Source organism: Muntiacus reevesi, chromosome 2, assembly GCF_963930625.1.
Source record: "Muntiacus reevesi chromosome 2, mMunRee1.1, whole genome shotgun sequence".
Lineage (NCBI taxonomy): Eukaryota > Metazoa > Chordata > Mammalia > Artiodactyla > Cervidae > Muntiacus > Muntiacus reevesi.
Window position 1 is genome coordinate 44,020,115 of NC_089250.1, and position 22,954 is coordinate 44,043,068.

General features: G+C 51.3%; 1 protein-coding gene across 2 annotated transcripts in view; it reads right to left on the reverse strand.

Annotated features, from left to right (window-relative positions):
* The window catches only part of PFKP (phosphofructokinase, platelet), a 48,656-nt gene that overhangs the window by 15,635 nt on the left and 10,067 nt on the right, over positions 1 to 22,954 (reverse strand). For both annotated transcript variants that reach the window (XM_065921412.1, XM_065921411.1), the window contains exons 3-12: positions 13,015 to 13,092; positions 8,987 to 9,176; positions 7,639 to 7,804; positions 6,660 to 6,704; positions 6,394 to 6,502; positions 4,726 to 4,821; positions 3,359 to 3,451; positions 2,671 to 2,796; positions 659 to 723; positions 146 to 215 (exon numbers count right to left, since the gene is read on the reverse strand). In XM_065921412.1, coding sequence (XP_065777484.1) covers positions 146 to 215; positions 659 to 723; positions 2,671 to 2,796; positions 3,359 to 3,451; positions 4,726 to 4,821; positions 6,394 to 6,502; positions 6,660 to 6,704; positions 7,639 to 7,804; positions 8,987 to 9,176; positions 13,015 to 13,092 — 1,038 coding nt within the window. The remainder of the gene's footprint in view (positions 1 to 145; positions 216 to 658; positions 724 to 2,670; positions 2,797 to 3,358; positions 3,452 to 4,725; positions 4,822 to 6,393; positions 6,503 to 6,659; positions 6,705 to 7,638; positions 7,805 to 8,986; positions 9,177 to 13,014; positions 13,093 to 22,954) is intronic.

Sequence of the window (22,954 nt, forward strand, 5' to 3'; positions counted from 1 at the left end):
GGGCGGGGGTGGGAATGATGCTCTGGAGCAGCAAGGGGTGGCCTCTGCAAAGTGGGAACCGAGCCAGGCAGGACGCAGGCCTCGCCCGAGGCAAAGGAGAGGATCAGGGTGGTGGGGGGTGGGTGCAGGGGGCAAGGTCTCCTACGTTTGGGATCTCGGAGTCCGGCAGCTTGATGGCCAGCCGCTTGTAGGTGTTGAGGTTGTTCTCGAAGCTCCTGGAAAAAAAGGCCAGAGTCAGACCACAGGCTAGAGAGCAGGACAGAGTAGATGGGCTCTCCTGGGGAGAAGGGGCCCCAGACGATGCCTGCGTGGGGCAGGGCTGACTGTGGTGCCAGCTTCGTGTCTGGAGAGGAGCCCCACACGGTCCCAGTGACTGGGATGGACGCTGTGTGAAGGGCTGAGGGTGTAGTGTCCAGGACGCAGCTAGTTTCTTTCCTGGAGTGCTAGCAGCCACATGTCAGGCTGTCTCTCATCTCAGCTTCTGAATGACCCCCACCTCACCAAAAAACAAACACATTTCCCTCTAATTAGTCACCCAGACCATCCACCAGCAGAAGCAATGCTCATTTCTGGCTTCTTATGTTGAGACAGAACCAACGCGACCTGGGCACACGCTAAGAAACAGAGGCTTCGGGGAAATAGTTTTCAGAATAGTCACCTTCCTCGGAGTTGCACGGCGTCCTTAAATCTCCTCTCATCCATTGCCTTTTGTACCTCCTGGGTCTGTAAGGAAGAAAGAATGTGTCAGGACTCAGTGTGTCCCCAGATCTGGGCCGGGGACACAGAACCAGCTGGGCCCTTCCATCCCGGGTTTGTTCGGGTCCAAACTTGCAGCCGGCAGCTGGGGTCAGCGAGTCCACACCACCTGGCCACCACCCAGCCTGCTTCATAGAAAAGGGTAAGAGGCACTGCCAGGGTAAGTAGGTCCTGAGATCTCAGAGATCCTGCCCCCTGAGAGCAAGGCCAGGAGGTGAGTCTTCCAGGCCAGGCTCTGAACGACCTCCTTTGACTCTGGTGAGGAAAGAGCAAACAGAAACCACCTCGGTCCTCGGGGAGCAGGGGCAGAGGGACGGGGTTGGGGGCAGGCGGTCTTGGAGCCAGAGCACTTGGGGTCCAGCACCAATTTCCCCCTTTCAGCCCTGGGATCCCAGGCGAGTCACCCCTCTCTCTGAACTTCAGTTTCCTCAGCCATGTGGTGGTGACCACACGCCCGGCCCTTAGGAAGAGACCCAGTGAGCAGCAGCTGGTCAGGGAGGGGCCGGCTATGGCCTTGCAACCATCAGGCTGAGATACCATGATGCATGGTCGTTCGAGGACAAGCCAGTGGTACCAGCCGCCTCTGTCTCCAAACTGACAGAGACTGGACAGAAGAAATGAATGTGCTCATGGTAAACCACTGCATGTTGTTCCATGTTCTGTTCTTCTGAGCCACAGCCTCACACTCCACACATGACACATGCACACACATGCATGACACGTGCACACACTCATACATGCACACATGACATGTGCACACTCACACACATGCATGGCATGTGTATACAGGCATGCACACACATGCATGACATGTGCACACACATAACATGTGCACTCATACACATGCATGAGGTGCACATCCACACATATGCATGACGTGTACACAGACACGTGTGCACACATTCCCACATGCACATGTGCACACGTCATGTGCACACTCATATACACAGGCATAGCGTGTGTACACAGACACATGCAGAACATGTGTACACAAGCATGCACACACATACATGACACATGCATGCACACATGAGCACTCATACACATGCATGGCATGTGCACACTCATACACACATATATGACATGTACACAGACACAAATGTGCACAAACATCCCCACGTGCACACACATGCATGACATGTGCATGCTCATAAGCACATATGACACGTGCACACTCATACACATGCATGGCATGTGCACACACACGCACATACATGCACAGCACGTGCACACACTCAGACACATTGCACGCACACTCACAGGCACACATGAATGATACATACTCAGACACAGATGCACACACGTGCACACACACAGGATTCACTTACTGCCACAGGCTTTTGGAAAGTACGTTTCTAAGGTTTCTTTCAACAAGTCCCTTGACTTAATCACCTCTCGGTACACATTATAAAATACACACACCTCAGAGCCACTGAGAAGACCAAATAAATTGAGTCATGAAGAGACTTTGAAAAATAAATGGTAACAGTTTCTAATGCAACTCCACGGCTGCCTCACCTAGTGGACAGTTCACTGGGAAATGGGCCTGAGGAGGTGCTGTACGTCGGGGTGTCACCTGAGGGAGGCCCCCCTACGTATCACATCACAGATGTGAGGGTCTCAGGGAAGGGAGGGCAGGAGGGGCCGACCCTGGAGAGGCTGGTGTCCCTCCTGCCCTGTGAAGACCCTGGTCCCTGCAGGGCTGTCTCTGGCCTCCCAGGAAGCACACGAGCGCCCAGAAGATGCCCTCCCATAGGACAGGCTAGACTTGCTGTGGAGGTGGCGTAGCGTGCTCATGTCACACGACCAAGACGGGAGACAACACCCCCATTCTGCCGTCCATCCCCCCAGGATGGGGGTTCCTCGGGAAGGTCATTCACTCCTGTGGTGAACCCAGTCCACGCCCGCACTCACCATCTGTACGCACTCCATCAGTGGCAGCCTCACTGCCTGGTTCCCGCTCAGTGACACCACGCAGGCTGGGGTCTCGGGGGTGGCCTCCAGGAGGGCAACAACAGCCTCCACCCCCATGCGGCTGGCCTAGAAATGACATCACGACAGTCAGAGCCAGCCCTCTGCCCGCCTGCAGCCCAGCTTGCTGCCCTGGGCTGAGGCCTGCCTGGTTCAGACAAGACCAGCTGCATCCTCAGCTTCCCTCTCACTTCTCCTGCCCCGAGTCTCTGTTAGTCACTCAGTCCTTCCCCCTTACTTCTAACCCCCCTCCAACAAAGAGCTCGATTCCAGTTAGAACCAGCCAGAGGGGTTGGGGGCTCAGAGGCATGCAAAGCAGGAAACAGAGACTGCACTCTGGGTCTCTGTGGTCCCTGGGTCCATTTCTAGAAACCTGCACAAGAAAACTGCCTTTCCACCTTCTCAGTGTTGTCCCCCATGTTTGGTGGGGTCTCCCAGTAGGTAGCTGGGGGCCAAGGAACCCTCCTGGTGAGGAGGTCTCCCAGGGACTTCAGGGAAAAAGTCACTCAGCACTGTGGGCAGATGCCTTCACTGATGGTTCCACCCAGTCTTCGTAGCAACCTGGTCCCTTTGCGATCCCAGAAGCTTTCCCTGCCTTGGGACATGCCTGGCCAGCTCCAGCCTCACTCACCAGAATCCGGTCAAAGGCTGACGGCGTCCCTCCTCTCTGCACGTGTCCAAGGATGGTCACTCGTGTGTCGTAGCCCAGCTGCGTGACCACAAGCTGAGGGGAAACAGGACATGGCTGGGCATGTCATCTCATCCAGGACAGGGGGCTGGGGACTGAGGAAGGGCTCCACTCTTTATGCACATCTATGTGCAAGAATGTCCTGGTTTCTAAATTTTACTTTCTCAAAGAATGTTCAACAGCTTGTCAAAATCATTTTTTTTTTTTAAAAGAGAATGCTTTAACTGCAGGTAAAACCATTGTCTCTCCTACTTTGCCAGTGAACATTACTAAAACAGGTTTTTAAAGATACTGTTTCTAATACTGTTTCTTGTATTTAAAAGCATGGGTACTTTATAAAAATGTAAGCTTTTCCATGAATCACCTTAAATTTGTAAGGCTGTATTTGAAAAGCACAACACAGTAACTCCAGGCATCACCTCAGGCCAGGGTCACAAAAACCCAGCCGGGTGGCCAGGCCAGGTCTCCTGTCCCCCGTGGCCCTCATTTACTCTATAAAAATGTTGGGGCTGGGGATTGGACTGCTATGGTCCACCCCCCACCCCTCCCCGGCCCTCATACTCCACAGTCCAATCTCAACTTCAGTTAGGTGGGAAAGAAGATCTTTGCTCTGATCGTACTCATAACTTCCGTAAATAACAGCAGACAACTGTCACAGATCTCTTGATATTTTAATCACCAGGTGACTAGCTGGTCAGGGGCACAGAAAAGGCCAAGATGCCAACTTGCAAAGCCATGCTGATAACATGTCTTCCCTGATGGGCAGCTTCTACCAGAGCCTGTGGGTGTCTCCCCAGCGCTACGTCCAGAACCTGCCTGGTTACCTGGGTGACTGGGAGCCCAGGCAATCCCTCCCAGGCCAGACAAGCCAGCACCAGATGAGCAGCCCTGCAGCCACAGGAGCATGGGGCTGGCCCCCCACAGGGTGCAGCGGCAGTCACTAAGGCCAGCAGAGCACTTCCTCCATGAGTAAGGCTCAGCTGATGCTCCAGCAGGAGAGAGGACGGCTGTGCTGACCCCCTGGCTCCTGGAACCTTCTAACCCCGTCCAATATCATGTCCTCTGTGTCTGTTAGGAAAGCCTGGGGACTTCAGGTATATTCCCAACAGTATTCCAGAGGCACGGGCTCCCTAGAAGTTAAGAGCTGTGAGATCCTCATGCCAGTGAAGCCACAGTCATCATGAAGGTGGTATTTTCAACCATCAAGAAGAACAGGAATAATTACCTAACGGCACCCTGCCCCAAACCTCACCCTGCCTGAGTGTTGGAACCGCCCACTGTCAGGCAGGCATGGCGTGGAACACACTCACCTCCTTGATCTGCTCCGAGGTGATAGGCTTGTTCTGGGTGTCGATGGCCCCTTCGGCCACAATGATGATGTTCAACCTTTTCTTCCGGGCACGGTTCTAGGAGATGGAAGAAGAAACCCTCTGATGCCTAAACCACTCTGAATGGGGGCCTCTGCCCAACTGACCGGGCTCTCTCCAGGGACACATGGTCACCCGGTTTCATCAGCAGCGCTTCCTAAGGACACAAGCAGGTCCAGGCGCCCAGGGTGAACAGGCGGGACAGGCGTGCAGACACAGGAGGTCAAAAGCTCCCAGTGTCTCTGACCCGGACCCCCAGATGGCGATGAGCCCCAAGGCTGGGCTCCCGGGTCTTTCCTGCAGACGAGGCCTGCCAGCTACCCCAGAAGACAGAGCTTCCTGTCGTCTCCCTGGGAACCGGGCCCCAGCCTGGTCTTCACGAAGCAGAGAACCGCCCACATCTCCAGGCCAGAAGCAAGGGACAGTGAGCTCACGAGTTACTTCAGTGCTCATGGTCACGCCGGGACCTGTGCAGCTGACTCCAGCCTCAAAGGGCTAATTCCTCCCAGCTGTACATGCATGCGTGCTAAGCTGCTCAGTCGTATCCAACTCTGCAACCCCATGGGCTAGAGCCTGCTAGGCTCCTCTGTCCATGGGATTCTCCAGGCAAGAATTCTGAAGTAGGTAGCTTATCCCTCCTCCAGGGGATCTTCGCAGCCAATACTATAATTCAAGAGCCAATGCAGACTTTAGAGTATTGCAAAAAATATATCTTCGGACTGTAGCCTCCCCTTCTGCAGGGGGTCTTCCCCACCTCGGGATCAACTTCCCAGCCGAGGGATGGCTTTACCAAGTCTCTTACACAGGATTTTGAGCCAAAGTGTATTGGATTAGTTGCTGGAAATGCACTCCTGGAACCCATCACCTTGAAGGCGAAGGCCATGTCTCATGGATCGTGGGTCCTGGTTGCATGCAGTGCTTATGTGCTTGCTGAATACAATGTTCACTGGCCTCTGCCATAGGTTTCCATTTTTTTGCCTACAGAACAGTAGTGAGATGGTCATGAAAATAAGAGGAGGGAAAGTCCACACATTGGCGTAGAGTTTCTATCCTGAAAGCCCCCTTGTTTTCTGCAACGCCTCGCAGAGGAAATCTGCCTGACACCAGGGACGGGATACGCATGTTGACAGTGATCCACGGTGTGAGACGAACACAGTCCACAGATAAAAGAAAGGAAAGGCCTGAGCCAAACCCACAGCAAGGCCAGCGTTGGGAGGGGGGATCCCTTCTGGGGAGCGAGTTGCCGGGGCCCAGCCTGCAGAGAGCTGGGGACTTTAACTCACAGGCCCTCTGCCCTTTTTCTGAGGGGACAGCAGCACCGTGTTCCCCAGACCCTGGCTCTCACGTGGCTTCCTCCAAGGATGGCTGAGCGCCCGCTTTGCATGAGTGGCTCAAAAGTTCAGCTGCTTCTCCTTCACCTGTTTCTGCCACAGCGGGAGGTGGATGGACGGGACACCCCCAGGTCACAGCCACAAGCCCGAAGCCACAGTAAGCAGAGATCCTCCAAGGGCTGAAAGCTCCGTCGACACGAAACATGCCCACGGCCACCACGCCGCAGGCCAGGCGGCGCGACCAGAGGCCGGCAGCCACAGGGGACAGAAAGCGAGTTACCTCTGAGAGCTTGACGCACATGTTTTCCTGCCAGCCTTCCTCCGGTGGGGACTCGGGAAGGAAGACCCAGTCGGCCCCGCAGGCCAGGGCGCTCACCAGGGCCAGGTACCTGCGGGCAGAGAGCGGGGGTTTCACAAGGGGGTGGGGCCGGGCGCCCCTGCCCAGAACAGCCCCACAGACGAGACATGCCCCTCCCAGGATGCTCACGCTGGGGTGTGGGGCTCCCCGGGGACCTCCCCACCCCGACTGCATCCGTGTGACCATACCCGCAGTGTCTCCCCATCACCTCCAGGACGAAGGTCCGCTGGTGGCTGGAGAGAAACAGAGAAGCGTCCACTTAGCACAGCTGGGCAGACAGCAGGGCCCCAGCTGTCCCCCTCAGACGACCCACTCTGCACACAAGCAAACACTATGGCGAGTGTGTTTCAGGCTCTTCTGAGCGAAGGGGCTGCAGCAGTGAGCGACCCTAGTTGTGTTCTCATGCCAGGCGTGCTCACGCCACCAGGACACGCATGTATGCTCTTCCCAGGACGAGGGCTCCACTGGGCAGAGTCAGGCTTCTCTGGCCAGAACCACATCAGTTCGGGAGACGAGAGCAACAGAGTCAGGTCTGCGCCCCGGACCACGGCCTTTCCACGAACGGGAAACTAACTGCCACCAGGAACCTTGGGACCCAAGCGGGGGCCGAGGTTTGTCTCCAGCCACGGTTCCCCGGGCGTGGCCCCGAGACGGTGGCAAGTGGCTGGTCCACGACAGAGGCATGTGTTCCACTGTCTCTCTCACTTGACTTTGGTGAAGGGGCTTTGGAAGCCTGAGGGAGCCAGGGAGGGCGTGATGGGAAAGGTTCAGCCCTGAGCCTACAACCCGGAACGTGGGGTCACTCCTCATCCATTGGCGGGAACCCCAGGTGAGGAAGGCGCAGGGCGGGGGCTCGCCCAGCTCTGACCAGGGCCGTGCAAACCCGGGGCTCTACAGTCCGCCACTCCTGCAGGGGAGCTTTGTGCAGGACTTGACGTAATGATGATATATTTTTTTTGTTTTTCTAAATTCTCTGCAATAAACGAGTTTCTTTTACAATCAGAATGCAGTGACTCTTAAAACTGAAAATAAAGAGTAAACCACGAAAACCACGGATGGCACCAATATAAAATTGTTTCTAATATCAAGCGACAAGGCTTGTGGAACTTTCCAGAGCTGGCACTGAGGTCTACACAGCCCCCATCTGCTGGTCCCCACGTCCCCCACCTCTGGGCGGTCGTCATGATGGCGTCCACCACCTCGATGATGCGGTGTAGGGCTGAGTCCGTGCCGATGGTCATGTCGGTGCCGCAGAAATCGTTGTCGATGGAGCCCACCATCCCCACCACGTTGAGGTGCCCATGCTTCTGCACCTGCTCTGTGCTGATCTTGCCTGTGTGGGGACAAGCCACAGGTCCCGGGATGACGCGGGGGAGTGAGTGCTCCTACATGCATCTCCTACCCACCGCGTCACGTCCACGGGACCTAACCCTGCATGCTGACGGACACAAAAGCCAGACGGAGGTGAAGGGGAGGACACAGAGGGGAGCAGTCACCCGACACCCAGACAGGGGCACCAACCCAGGAACAGAAGATGGAGGAGGGAAGAAGCACACACAGAGACGGGTGGAAAAGATGCAACTTTTGTCTGATGTCTGTCTGAATATGGCAGGTCACCATGCAAGAAGTCCATCCTCAAGGATATGGTACAACTGGTACCCTGACTCCTGACAGGCCTGTGGGGCCCCATTATTTGGTAGATGTACTTGGCGCTCTCAGGAAAGACCACTAGGGTTGGTAGAGCTGCTTAAATGGGACCACAAAGGTCAAGGTCAAGGCAGGGGCAGCGATGCTCCCCCCACCCAAGTCACCTCCATGCCCACCTGCCTCACAGCAGACGTGGTGCAGAAGCATCACGAGGCCCTTGGTGCTGGCGTGAGAGCCACCCTCCATTCCCCAGACAGACTTCACGGAACGTGTGGGTTGTCACTTTAGTTCAAGCTTACACCTTTCACAAGGTTGCTAGTATTACTTCAGTTGGCCTCCTCTGGTCATGTTTTAAATTAAATTAGAATTATATAAAAACACATTTAAAAGATAAAAATCACAGGATATACAGGATTCTCGAAAATCCTTTCCTACACAGCTTTGGAAGTGATAAAGGACCAAGTCTTATACCACCGGCTAGAGGGACCCCAAGGGAGCTGGCGGGGGCAGCCGCAGGCGTGTGATGGCTGGTGTGAGCGGGGCCACACTCATGCCCAGGTGGCTTCACCTTGAGCCCCTGACCCTCCTCTGTAAAGTAGGTATTGGCACAGAAGCTCTGGATGGTTGTCCTGAGCGGGCATAAAACCACCAGGGTCAAAGTGGAGCTATGCCTGGCACGTAGGATATTGGAATAAACGTTATTCTTATGATCACTTTTGTTATTATCTGAGCCACAAATCTGAGTCCTGAGGTGGCAGCTTTAAGGTCTGCAGCACCGCCAGCAACAAACACCTGTGGGACAGTTCATGGGGCAGGATGTCAGTGGTGGGAGCGCTCTGACGAGCAGGTGTGGGCAGCAGAGACGCACCGTCTCGGGCCAGCTCTTCCAGCAGCCCGCTCCACTCCGTCCGGAAGATGTGGGCCCCGGTGAGGCTGCCGTCCCCGCCGATCACACACAGGCTGGTGATGCCCAGCTGAACCAAGTTACACGCGGCCTTCAGGCGGCCTTCCCGAGAACGGAAGTCCTGGCAGCGGGCACTGCCAATGATGGTCCCTCCCTGGAAGAGAAAGAAAGTTGTGTATCTGTCTCCTCCCAACTGCAGAGACCCCTGAACACGTGCGTGCCGGGTATAAACACAGGACTTGGTGTAGATGTCCCGCCTTTCGTCTTTTCAGTTGATCGACCGTGGAAATTTGGAGTCTTTCCATTTTTAGCTCCGAACTGGAATTCAATGGCTAAAGACACAGGCCCACTCCCACAGGGGACAGAGTAGGGCAGGAAAACAAGAACGCAGCCATCAGCTAAACGCTTGGAGCAGGGAGAAGTCCATGAGAGGAAGATGGCCATCCCATGGGGAGGGGGACCCCGCATGCTCTCTGAGCCTAAGGCGGGCCAGGGCCAGTCACACGCCACGGCCAGAGAAACCCCGTGTCCAGCAGCCCCAGGTAACACGGCTGCCCTTCTTAGTCAGGCTCACCACAAGTGCCAGCAAAATAGAAATCTGAGTTCTGGCCATTCCCCACAGGAGCAACCAGAAAATTACTGCTTAGGGACACAATATGCACAAGGCAGGACTGCTGGGCTCTAAATAATACCTGCCCTCAAAAAATTCAGGGGTAACTTATCAAAAATAATTAAAAACAGGGCAAACTGTTAAAAAAAATATGAGCTACATACAGTCCACAATGTTAAAGCACATGAGGAATGGCTAAATACGGCAAATTATCAGAGATGAGAAGATCAAAATGACAATGAGGTATCACCTCAGAGAAATGGAAAAGGACACTATCAAAAATCCACAGAAGTACACTGTGGGGGTAAGAACAGCGGACCCTTTAATGATGCTGGTGGATGTAGCTGGTGACAGCAATATGGAAGTGCATTTAGAAGGCATTAATACAAACAAACAGAGCTGCCCTGTGATCTGGCTGTCCCACTCCTAAGAGTATTTGAGGAGAAAACCAGACTCGGAGAAAACCATGCACCCAGGTGGGCACGGCAGCAGCTTTACAACAGCGAAGACATGGGAGTAAACAAACTGTGCCCAGATGAATGGATAAAAACAAGTGATACATGGACACAATGGAATATGACTCTGTCATGAAAAAGAAAGAAAGCATGCCATTTGCAGGAGGATGTACAATCTCAGGATAATCATACTAAGTGAAGTAAGAATCAGAAAGACAAAACTCCAAGATACCATGACCTAGTGGAATCTAAAAATGGTGACAAATGAACTCCTTCAGAAAGCAGAACCAGCCTCACAGACTTAGAAACGTATGGTTATCAAGAGGGAATGGTGGTGGGCAGGGAGAAACTAGCAGGTTGAGGTTATTTGATAAATAGTGGTGTGTATATATTAATCAAAAAACCCAACTAGATAGCGCAGGAACCCTATAAAACACTCAGTAATAACTGATATGGGAAGAGAACCAGAAAAACATATATATATATGACTAAGTGCAAGTGAATCAAGTGGCTGTACACCTAAAAAACAAAACCACACAACATGGTAAATCACCTATATGTTCCCATTCAAAACAAACAGTAAAAGAAGAAAGAAATGCTGGCTCTGTCCCCCTCAGGCTGGGGTCACACTCCTGGAGCCCGAACACTTGGGTCCCCAAGCCAGACCGTCCTGGGCTGAGGGAGCAGGAGGATGTGCCGGCCCACGAGCCCTCCCTGATGGACCCTCTGCACGAGCCACAGTCTTGGATGTGGGGGGCGGTCCCTCCTGCAGAGTCCAGGCCTCCCGCCCCCACAGGAAGGGGCGGCCTCAGGGCTGCAGGAGCTCTGGACAGTGGCCTGGGCTCCATGGCGCTGCTGGTGGGGTTGCCACCTCCAGCCTCCTTCCTGAGGGCCCCCCCACCCACGGATGACAGCACCCTCCCCAGACTGCTGTTGCAGGAATGCGGAGGTGTTCAGGGGACAAAGGGTAAGCGGGAGAAGTCAGGAGACACGAGCCCTGGGTGTTTCCTCTGATACATCCACTCTAAGTGAGGACCAGGAACAGGACTTTCCCTAAGGTCAGCTTCCTGAGAAAACAGAGCTGGGCATGGAGAAATGCCGCCGCCTTGTGACCACTGTTTGTAACACCACCTTGAAAATAGGCGCTGCTGGGGTCTTCATGTTCAAGAGTCATCGGGGCTGGAAATGAGACCTTTGCTCAATATATTTCCTGGAGAATCATCAGGAAAGATCACAACAGGGCCAACTTCCAATAAACCTGCTGCTGCTAAGTTGCTTCAGTTGTGTCCGACTCTGTGCAACCCCATAGATAGTAGCCCACCAGGCTCCCCCGTCCCTGGGATTCCCAGGCAAGAACACTGGAGTGGGTTGCCATTTCCTTCTCCTGGAGAAGGAGAAGGAAGCCAGTGATACTTACCCAAATAAAAAGAGCATGGTAAGGTACTCCACATCACTGATTATTAGAGAAATGCAAATGAAAACTACTGAGGTACCATTCACACTTTTCAGGATTGCCATCATCAAAAAGATCTACAGAGAATAAGTGTTGCAGAGGGCCTGGGGGATGGGGGTCTGCCTACACTCTTGGTGGGGTGTAAGCGGGTGCAGCCACTATGGAGAGCATTGTGGACGTTCCTGAAGAAATGAAAAACAGAGTTCCCATGTGATATGGCCATCCCACACCTAGGCGTATTTGGGGAAAAAACAATAATTCACAAAGAGACACACGCCCGATTTTCATTGTGGCAACCTAAATGTCCATCTACAGAGGAATGGGTAAAGATGTGGTACATATATACAATGGAATATAGTCAGCCATAAGAAGCAATGAAATAATGTGATTTGCAGACAAGTGGATGGACTGAGAGATTGTATTACAGGGTGAGGTCAGGAAGAGAAAAACACATACAGTATTGCTTATACAAGGAATCTAGAAAAATGATACAGATGAACTTATTTGCAAGGCAGAAATAGTAAGAGGTGTGGTGAACAAACTTATGATTACGGTGAGGGAGGGGGAGATGAACTGGGAGACTGGGATTGACCCATATACACTACTGATACCATGTTTAAAATAACTGCTTAGAACCTCCCATATAACACAGAGAACTCTACTCAGGTGGCCTGAATGGGAAGGAAACCCAAAAAAGAGGGCGTCCATGCATACATATTATAACTGATTCACTTTGCACAGCAGAAACACAACATTGTAGAACAACTGTATGCCAATAAAAATTCTAAAAAACTCAAGACAAGTCACAGATTAATATTAACACATACATTTCAAAAGATCAAACCGCAAGTAAAACACTTTTCATGAAGTCCATTCTTTCCACGTAATCTCTTTATTTCTTAATTGACTTGGAGCCTTCACTGAGCTGCATTGTTCCTGGAATTTATTGGGCATGACATATTCGGGCAGGCTTCTTTTCAGTTCTGTGTAAGAGCTGTTTCGCCTTCAGTTGTAATTACCTCATCGTTGCACATGCCAAGGAAGTCAGCCCTGAGTCAGGGGAGATGTTGTGTCCCCACTAAAGCCACAGCCCTCGGAGGCTGCTGGTCGGGGGCTTTCCCAGGCCACAGTCACTGATGCCAAATGGTGCCCCAAACCCAACAGGCAAAGAGATGCACCACTAAACATGCAGCACCAACAAACCAAAACTGTCTCAACACTGATCTGCTCTAAAAAAAAAAAAGACCCCCCACAAGTACCACTAGCCATCAAACACAACTTGTTCTTGCAAGAATAACTCCTCAGTGTGCAAAGCTTTTTAAAAAAAAGAAATTAAATGGAAAATTAAGAATGTATTCTTTCCATGATGCCAGGCAGCACATTCACCTGTTTTAAGTGCTCCTGGAACACAAGCAGGAAAGGTTTCAGACCAGAGAGAACTCAAAGAACCGAGCAGGACGAGTGCAGCACGTACCACTTGCAGGATGCTGGAGACGCTCTCCCAGTCGGCTTCCACAATGTTGCTGCCGCCATCCACCATGCCCTGGTAGCCCTGAGGAGGGAAGGAAGACGTTAAGACCAGGTTCAACTGAGTTGACACATTAACCAACCCATGAGTGACGTAAAACAGAAACACCAGGGACAATGGAGCCGAATTTCTAGGAGCCCGAAGCTCAGGAGCCAGTGTGACACGAGTTAAAGGGATGGTGCTAATGCTCTTCCCAGGTGCAGAACTGTGAGAAAGCCCCTCAAATGTCATCTCCAGTAACAAGAATGTCTGCCCAGACTAATCCAGGGTGCTGTAGAGACAGAAGCATTCTGCCTGTGGTCCACTGGCTCCCAAGAGACTGAAAAGGGATGGAATGACCCCAACACCATTGGTGATTCCACACAAACTTGCTGAGAACAGTGGTGTCAACCACACCAAGTACAGGAACACATTCACTCGGTAACCTGGGAGGGTCTCCCATCCGCCGGGTGACCCGCAACTCTCCAGGCATGTGAACAGGGTTTGAAGGCATAGCTGATGCCACCCACCCCCATCCGCCTCACCTTGGGGCTGGTGCCAGCTCACAACCCCGAGCAAGACCCTGAGCGGGTCTGGACAGCCATGAACATTTGGCCGGAAGACCAGAGACAGTGACCTTTCAACTCTAAACACAGCCTATTTTCCCCACAGAACATGTAAGATCAACAATGACGGAAATGTTCACTTGCATCTCTGTCTATGTGACTCACTTTGCAGGGCATTTTACCCCTGAAAAGGTAAAGGTATTAGCTGTTTAGGAAAGTTTATAATAATTATTGTTGTGGATTTCTATCCCCTGGAGAAGGGAATGGCAACCCACCCCAATATTTGTGCCTGGAGAATTCCATGGACAGAGGAGCCTGTGGGCCACAGTCCATGGGGTCGCAAAGACTTGGACATGACTGAGCGACTAACACTTTCATTTCATTAGAGACGGTATAATTACATACATTATATATAGCACATTATACATCAATATTGCACATAAATACATATACACCTGCACGTATGTGTCTAGTCTAGGGTTACACACATGACGATGTTTCCTCAGCCTCAGGACAGGCTGGGACAGGGGTACCCACAGCCCTGCCTTCACACTGAAGAAGTGGCATTTACTCCAGACACATCTCGGGTCAACTCCAAGGATCATTTTTATCTTTTTGTCCCTATCTCCCTTCTTTCTTTCTGGAAACCACAGAGGGTGCACATTTTTAGCCTGCTCCATTGAAAGCCCTGAGTCCAGTGCGGCTGTCACCCTGGAAGGCGAGGGTGATAAGCTTGAGTGTGATGTGATCCAGGCCTCCTCGAGGAGAGGGAGTGCTTATCAGAGGTGCTATTTCAGTTGTATCCTGGTATGTCAGCTACCTGAGGCAGGCGCTGGCCTGCAGGGCACCCTGCTGCTCCAGGAGCGGATGAAAAACCAGGCCCTCTCCCCTTCTAAGGGACTCCAGGGAGCTTGTTTCCACAGAATATTAAAAACAGACTGGCAGCTAGCAGATGGTGGACAGATCATAGACGGCAGGTGATGGGAGAGCTAGGTAGGAGGTAATTGATATGTGATGGATGAAAGAGGTCGGTAAAAGGCTATGGTTTGGTTTTTCCAGTAGTCATGTACGGATGTGAGAGCTGGACCATAAAGAAGGCTAAGCACTGAAGAACTGATGCTTTCTAACTGTGGTGCTGGAGAAGACTCTTGAGAGTCCCTTGGACTGCAAGGAGATCTAACCAGTCAATCCTAAAGGAGATCAGTCCTGAATATTCATTGGAAGGACTGATGCCGCAGCTGAAGCTCCAACACTTTGGTGGTTGTACTGCTGAAAACTGCCCTGTTGGGAGCTGATGATTTCTGAGAATTTAAATACAGATTTAATTAAAAAAAAAAAATCTGCAAATCCTTCTGCTCCTAGAGTCAGAACATGGAAAACTGTTCTACAGACCATAACACTTACTCTGAGATGTAAAATGTTCTCCAGAAAGGGTTTGGTTATTTTGTGCAGCCTAGATACACACAATAACGAAAGTGACTAAGGAACAGGGGATGAGCTTGCCAGTGTTGCTCTCCAAACCTCTTATTGCGCCCATGGGCTGGGCCATAGGAAGTGACTCACCCTGTTAACTGCAAACTTGTTAGGCCCGTGGAACATCTGAAGAACTACCTACTGTGGTTTTAAATTATCCTTTGCTAACATGGAAGATGTTACTGAGACAGAAAGACTAGTTTTACACAGATGTTACTGTAATTTATCAGTTCTGATGAGCTTTTTCAAGTCTCCTTACAAGGTTGAATACTTATTCCAACGTAACCAAAGCCCAAAATATTTTCTAAAATTCTCTTTTGGAATCTGCCTTTCCGAGCCAGTTCTATGACTCACACAAGAAAAACAAACCATAAAACCTTTGAAGCTCCCTTAGTTTTGGACCAAAAGTAACACCATATTGTTGGTGCTGGTCATGATGACCCAGGAGACCCTCAGCTGTCTGATCCAGTCCAACACCAGTCATGTCCGAGGCTCTGAAGCCACCTTAACTCCCTGTCAGATCAGTTTGAACAAAATAGGCACAGTCTCCCAGCTGGTTATGGAGGAGATGGTGCCACACATAGGGGTATTTTTAAGCATCTGTTAAATCTGTTCTAATAGTGCAAGAGCTGATCACCTGGGTGGTTTTCTCTTAAATCTCATGAGTGCTGTTTAAAGACCCAGAGCGAAATTCCAATCTTGGGCTACGACAAAGTTGGCTTTTAAAAAAATTATTTTTTGGTCATGCCTGTATGCTTGCCAGATTTTGGTTCTCTGACCAGGGCTTGAACCTGTGCCCCCTGCAGTGGAAGTGCAGAGTCCTACCCACTGAACTGCTAGGGAAGTCCCTAAAAATGTATTTTTAATTTACCTTATTTTCTAGAAGGTATAATTTCTTTGGTGTGGGGATGGTATCACTTGTGTTTGCATAAGCCCAGATTCAAATTTTAGATATTTACTATATAGAGTCCTTTGTGTATCAACTGCACCTTAATAAAACTTAAAAAAAAAAGATATTTGCAATAATTATACAAATTGAAGACAAAGATGAAAGTGAAGGAAAGTTACTGGTATTTTAACTCTACCTAGTAGCAATTTGGCCTTCATTTTTCTGACTACTCTTAAAGAGAAGACGTCTAATAGTCTCTTCTACTTATTGTCCACTGAATTAGCTGACTTGTCTTATACAGAAGATTAGAGACCAATTCTGCACTGAAGCCAGGTAAGATACTCTGCTCCGTTCTGGCTAGGCTGTTTCTTTTCTAAAAGAAAAGTGTCGCATGGGTCCTCATGTCTTCTCAACTTGGCAGTGCTTTTCCTAAATCCTGGATTCTTTGGGGAGCAACACGGTTTGAATGGCAAGCCTTTCAAGGACCAGAGGAAACAACTGCTAAAAAGCTTACCGGGCTTCAGAAGTATTTCCCAGATACATTCAGAATGTGGAATGTATATTTCCACATACATTCAGAGGCTTCTCCAGAGGTCCCGAGCAAACACGCACATTTGTTTCCCACAGAATAAAGTTTTCCCAAGTCAATTCATCGTTAATAAAGCTTCTCGTGTATTGCATCTGAGAGCCAGCACACAGGTCGGCTCTGAACTGCTCAAGGGCCAGCAAGTCCATGGTGCTGGACCAGCTGTGGGTACCAGAGAGGCAGGCGGGGACAGCTCTCCACAAGGATGGCTTTCGAGGTGTAGGAACAATGGTTCTATTCATCCACAGGAGAGTCAGTGCCGAACCTGAGACCACACACTCCCCACACCCAGGTCCAGGGCCTGCGAGGCCCTACTAGGTCCTAAAGGCACGGACACTCCAGTCCAGAGGACCAGCCATCACTCCTGCTTGCTGACCTCACAGCTTCAGGGAAAACGCCCTTGGCTTTGTCCTCAGTGAGATGTGATCAACTCCAAAATTCTCAGCAGCTTGGAACACGACAGTCACGGCACAGCCCTGCACTTTGTGCTTTTGAAACCCGATAATAAACCGACATGATTTATTGAGCCCTCTGGCGTTATTAGATTTCTAAGCCAAAGCTCATAATACATAGTTCCTGGTAAACCAAAAGTCATAGCAAGATAAAGCCAGCCTTCTTAGCTCAGTGACTTATGTGATTAATTAGTGATATCAGTGGGTGGGGCAGAGGCAGGGGGAGACATGATCATTTTTGCAACTTGAGCACTAAAATGAGAGTTAGCCCTCAATGGTCTGAGGCTGTGGGAGTGATGCCAACAGCGTGGGGGTCAAGCCAGGTCACACACGAAGGATTCTGCTTGAGCCTGGCGGGGAGCAGCGTGTGGTTACAGAGGTGCCCCTCATGGCTCAGACAGTGAAGAATCTGTCTGCCGATGCAAAACACTTGAGTTCAATCCCTGGATCGGGAAGATCCCCTGGAGGAGGGCATGGCTACCCACTCCAGTATTCTTGCCTGGAGAATCCCATGGACAGAGGAGCCTGGTGGGCTACAGTCCAGGGGGTTGCAAAGAGTCAGACATGACCGAGCGACTAACACTTTCATGCTCAGGCTGTGATGGGTCTCAGGTGGGCACAAGTCAGCCTCCTGCCGAGAAGGTTTCCCGCTGCGTCCCCCAGGTCACCGGCCTGCTGGGAATTAACTTAAGGAGCTGGACCGGTCGACCTGGCGTGGGGCACGTTGGCCGAAGGGCCAGGCGGCACTGCCTCCCTCTCAGCCACCCGGCGAAGCTTCTGCCTACCTCCCAGCACCACTGGGGCTGTTTTTAGCTAGTGGTTAAGGAGTTCTGTCTTTAAGGAAGTTAAAATGCAGAAACAGGAAGTGTAAAAACCTCAAGGAGACGAGACAATGGGACTCTGGTCATCTCCTTGGCATTCACCAAACTGTTGAGGGGGCAGGCAGAGGCAGTGACCACGGGTGAGAGAAAAGGACAGGAGTGTCCCCAAAGTAGACCTTCTAACCTGCTCTCTGTGCGGGGGGCGGCATCACCATCTGCCATGCCCACACGGCCTGGGGCCACAGGACACCCGCGCAGCCATCTGTGTCCCCCTCCCTCCAGCTTCGAATCCCCTTTGGGGTGAGCCCCCCACTACAGAGCAGAGCCTGGGCTTCTGGGCAGGTCAGCCCACTCTGTCCCCCTGGGAAAGTGAGCTTTGTTGCTGTTTGGTCACAACATGACAATTGTCACTTGAGAAACTGTGAAAGTGAACAGTTCGTCATATCCAAGAAGAAAATAAAGTGTCAAATGAAGGTGAGGAAGGGAGACAGGGCTCCGCTAAAGCTTGTTCATGTTCCTACAACATCCGGCTGGAATGCTCAGGTCCCAGGTGAGTGCAGGTCAGACTCCAAGCTTGTCTGAGGGGCCCCAAGCTCCGGTGAGAAGGCCATTCACTGGACCTCCTCTGACAGCCGGCGAGAAGAAAACATTAACTCCTGATCTGGCTCCGATGTCACTGTTCTTTTATAGTTCAAAGTCCTGACTCACCTAATGCACTTAGAATGTATTGTCTGTAATAATAAGATCAGCCACTTAAAGTGAAGCTCCACTTCCAGCTTGTCTTCAATGTGTGGAGGATGATGGGTGAACCCTGATATCCACAAACGCTGGGCTTGAGCAGGGCAAGCCACTAAGAGTTCCTTTAAAGAGGAAGACTTTTGCGTTAGTCATAGTTAAAGAGATATAACCAGAATGGTGACTTTTTTTAATCTTCGGTAAAGTGTTAGTCCCTCAGTCATGTCTGACTCCTTGTGACCTTGTGGATTACAGCCCTCCAGGCTCCTCTGTCCATCTCCTCTGGGACTCTCCAGGCAAGAATACAGGAGGGGATAGCCATTCCCTTTTTCAGGGGATCTTCCTGACCCAGGGAGTGAAGCAGGGTCTCCTGAATTGCAGGCTGATTCTTTACCATCTGAGCCACCAGGAAATCTTTGGGAAAAGTGAAAGTCACTCAGTCATATCCTACTCTTTGCGACACCATGGATTATAGAGTCCATGGAATTCTCCAGGCCAGAATACTGCAGTGGGTAGCCTTTCCCTTCTCCAGGGGATCTTCCCAACCCAGGGATCGAACCCACCTGCATTGCAGGTGGATTCTTTACCAGCTGAGCCTCAAGGGAAGCCCAATTTTCGAGTGGGTAGCCTATCCCTTCTCTGGCAGGTTTTCCCGACTCAGGAATTGAACCAGGGTCTCCTGCATTGCAGGCAAATTCTTAACCAACTGAGCTATCAGGGAAGCCATCTTCGAGAAAACGAGCATCTCGTTTTGAGCTCGTGTATTAAATGAAACACAACTAGACCATTTCCACAGCCAAAACCAGAGCAGCAGGCAACATACGGACTCTCCCCACTCCACTTCTTATCCACCTAGACCTGGGACGGTCCACCCTGAGCAAAAGGCACGTGATGCACTTGCCCTCACTGCCTCCAAGAAGCTGAAGGCACCTGTACGCTTCTAAGGAAAAGTCCTATCTTAAGAGGGAAAAAACACAAACAAATCTACAGCGGGCTAGGTGGAGAGAATGGGTTAATCCACACCCCGCCCCATCCCTCCCGGAAGGCGCCCAAGGGCTGGCATGCACCACACGTAGACTCGTCCCAGATTTACAACAAGCCCAGTGTCAGCCAGACAGAACACGTCCGTGCCAGACCCTCAGCAGAAATACCAGTGTTTTCTGATCAATACACTTCCCACATGCTTTTTGCCCAAGAAAAAGCCAAAGCACCTTCATTTCAATAATTGTTCCAGACCTGTTTAACTGTTTTGATGTTGGCAACCTTCAAAGTTCCATCTAAACTTAGAAACTCAACTAGGGATGAAAAAATGTGTTGGATAGGTTACCAAATGATGTTTTAAAAAACAAACTCATTCTCTAAATTCTCTAAATTTGAGCCCCACTGGGTATAGGATGGTGGTCCCCAACCAGGAGACAACTGCTGACTTCTGGAGACATTTCTGGCTGTCACTACTGTGGACTGGGGGTGGTCCTGGCTTCTGGGGGGCTGAGGCAGGGATGCTCTAACCACTATACACAGCCCAGCTATGCTCCCCACACCTGGATCCTGCAGGTGCCAACAGTGCTACAGCCAGAAGGAGGCATGACTGTCAGGATGTGACCCAGACACATGGATGTCCACAGTCCTGAGATGGTCCACAGGGAGGCGAGTCGTCTGAGCCCCCGATTCTGCACCTGGCCACAACCAGCAGAGTCAACGGCACCCGGAACATGATGACCCCTGCCTGGTTTGTGCAGAAAGTCCTTCCAAGCACAGAAGGTGATGACGAGGAAACAGGTCCAGAAGGTGAGCATGTGGATCTCCCATCACTCAGCTACAGACGTGGGCCCTCAACTGCTCCCCCTGGCCTGCAGGTCAGAGACGTGTGGGACTCAGAAGCTGAGGTTTGCAGCAGCAGCACGAATGTCCAGGTCACCTGGCGCTGTGGACAGCGTGAACAGGCTTCACCTGCATCCTGGGACAGTCATGCTAGGCGGCGGGCACTGTCACAGGCAGCCCCATCAAGGACTGCTGCCCAAATGAACTCAGGCAAACTTGAGAGATTTTTGGATTTCAGAATTACAGGTGCAGGGTCCTCACACCTGCAGTGAGGGATGACTGAATTCAGGGGGATGGTACTGATACCATTCATGCCCAGGCCCTGGATCAAGGCCAAATGAGAACTCCCATCTCAAGTGGGCCCTGAGGGGAGGCTGACCCCAAGGACTCCCTTCCACAGGGGTGGAAAGAACAGGCCCCATTCACCAGAATCGCTCTCCTTTAGGGGTGGGGGAGGGGTGTCATGACAAGCATGGCATCACCTCCAAAGAGGTGACTTCGGTTCAACCGCACACTCCTATTTCTATTTCTTTTTCCTTCCGGGATGTGAGACCCTCAAGTTCTGGTCATTCGTAGCGCCGACTTCGCAAGGCGGCACTCAGCTAGACACCGAGATGCCCATAAAGTGATTATTGTGAGAATCAGAGTCGCCAGTGCAGCTCTGCCCGGGGTTCTCTCTGACTTCTTCCTGACCGAGGAACTGCAGAATGCCCTGCTCCTGTGAAGGGGGTCTGTTCAGACTCAGGAGGCCTTGTGGCCCTCCCAAGGGAGGGCAGGACGCCAACCTCCTGGGGGCCCACCATGCCCCCGCGCCCCCTCACCCCCACCCCTAGAGGTCATGAAGAGCTCGGCCCAATGGCGTCAGCAGGAGGACCCCGTTACTCATGAGGAACTCAGCTTCTGGGTGTTGAGACTCTTCCAGAGAGACCCCACACATTCTTTGAAGGAAGCCCAGGTGTGTGGAGGCCCAGGACACCTAATGTGCCTCAATTCCTTCATTAAGCAAAGTGCAAAGTCTCGTGGATGTACATCTGGATACACCAAAACATCCCCCGAATACAGACGCGGCCGCAGAACACGGTGCCAATTAGAAACAAACACACAAAGAAAACCCTCAGCCTGAGAAGGGCGACTTCAAGTTGACCAGTTACAGTGTGGGTTCCAGGATCCAGACACCCTTTCCCCACCATCCCACAGTCACACCAGACCCAGGTGCGGCCCCTGGCTGAAGGCAGGGCGTCACAGGCCCTCAGCATCCTGCGGACACGGGATATTGAGCAGCGTCCCTGGCTCATGAGATGCTCCTCATCCTAGGAGGACCCAAAACCGTCTCCAAGGCAACAAAGCCTGGGGGTGAGACACGCCCCCATCACTGCTTTGCTGTGCATGCCAGCTCCTGTCCCAGCCCGGCCAGTGACTGAGAAGTGACACAGAGGAAGTGTACCGCCCACAACACCTCAGGTTCTTCAATGAAGTAACTCAACTGACTTCCCTCACCTCCCGGCAAGGCGGTCTTAAAGGTCCCAGGAGGGACAGAACTGCACCCCCACCACCACCCCCACAAAGAGGGGAAACAAGGAGGGCAGCTGGTCAGGCAATCAAAGGCTTCCGGGGAACATGCTGGAACCGGAAGCTGGAGGACTGTTCACCTCCAGTGAGTCTGAAACAACACTACTATGCGTAACAGAAAAGCCAGATCTGAGGGGGCTGCATCCCTAGGACACCTTTAACCCAGGTATTCATGCATCAGGAACTCCTATCAGCCCAGGCTGCAGGGCCCACACTCAAGTTCTAAGGCACAGAACCCCGCCCCAAGGCAAAATAAAACAAAAGGGCAGTGGGTGGGAGCTGGAACAAAGGAACACTTTGGCAGGACCCATAAGAGAACCATCCCTTTTAACCTGGCCAGATGCTGTCTCTTGGGATCACAGCAATGATGCAAAGTATAGAGCAGCTTCAAATATTAATCTAGGGCTTGCTGTGTTGTGAAAGCTGAAAAATGGGTGGTGATCTATATGTATTTCAGTGGCATGAGAACATGAGGTAAATGATGAGATATCAGGTTGATGGAATTTTACAGACATAGAAAACTGTTACACATAGTGGCAGATAAAACATACAGTACACAAAATATATTTGCTATGATGTTAATAATGTAAATATTTCCTTCCAGTCTTTAACATATATAATACTAGGAGAAATCAGAATAAAATGCTAACAGTGATTTGGGAAGAATTAAGCAATTTTAAAAAACCATTTTCTAATTTTCATTTTTAGAAAGCTTTATTATATTTTATGAATTTAAAAACTAATGATAAGTTATTTTTTCTAATAGCTGTTGAAATAAACCATGTGGTCAAAGCTACACGGGTGCCTTCCCGACAAACACAACTTACTTCTAAGCTGCTGCTACTGCTGCTGCTGCTAAGTCGCTCCAGCCATGTCTGACTCCTAGCGACCCCATGGACTACATACAGCCCACCAGGCTCCTCCGTCCATGGGGTTTTCCAGGCAAGAGTACTGGAGTGGGTTGCCATTGCCTTCTCCGACTTATAAGCTTCCAG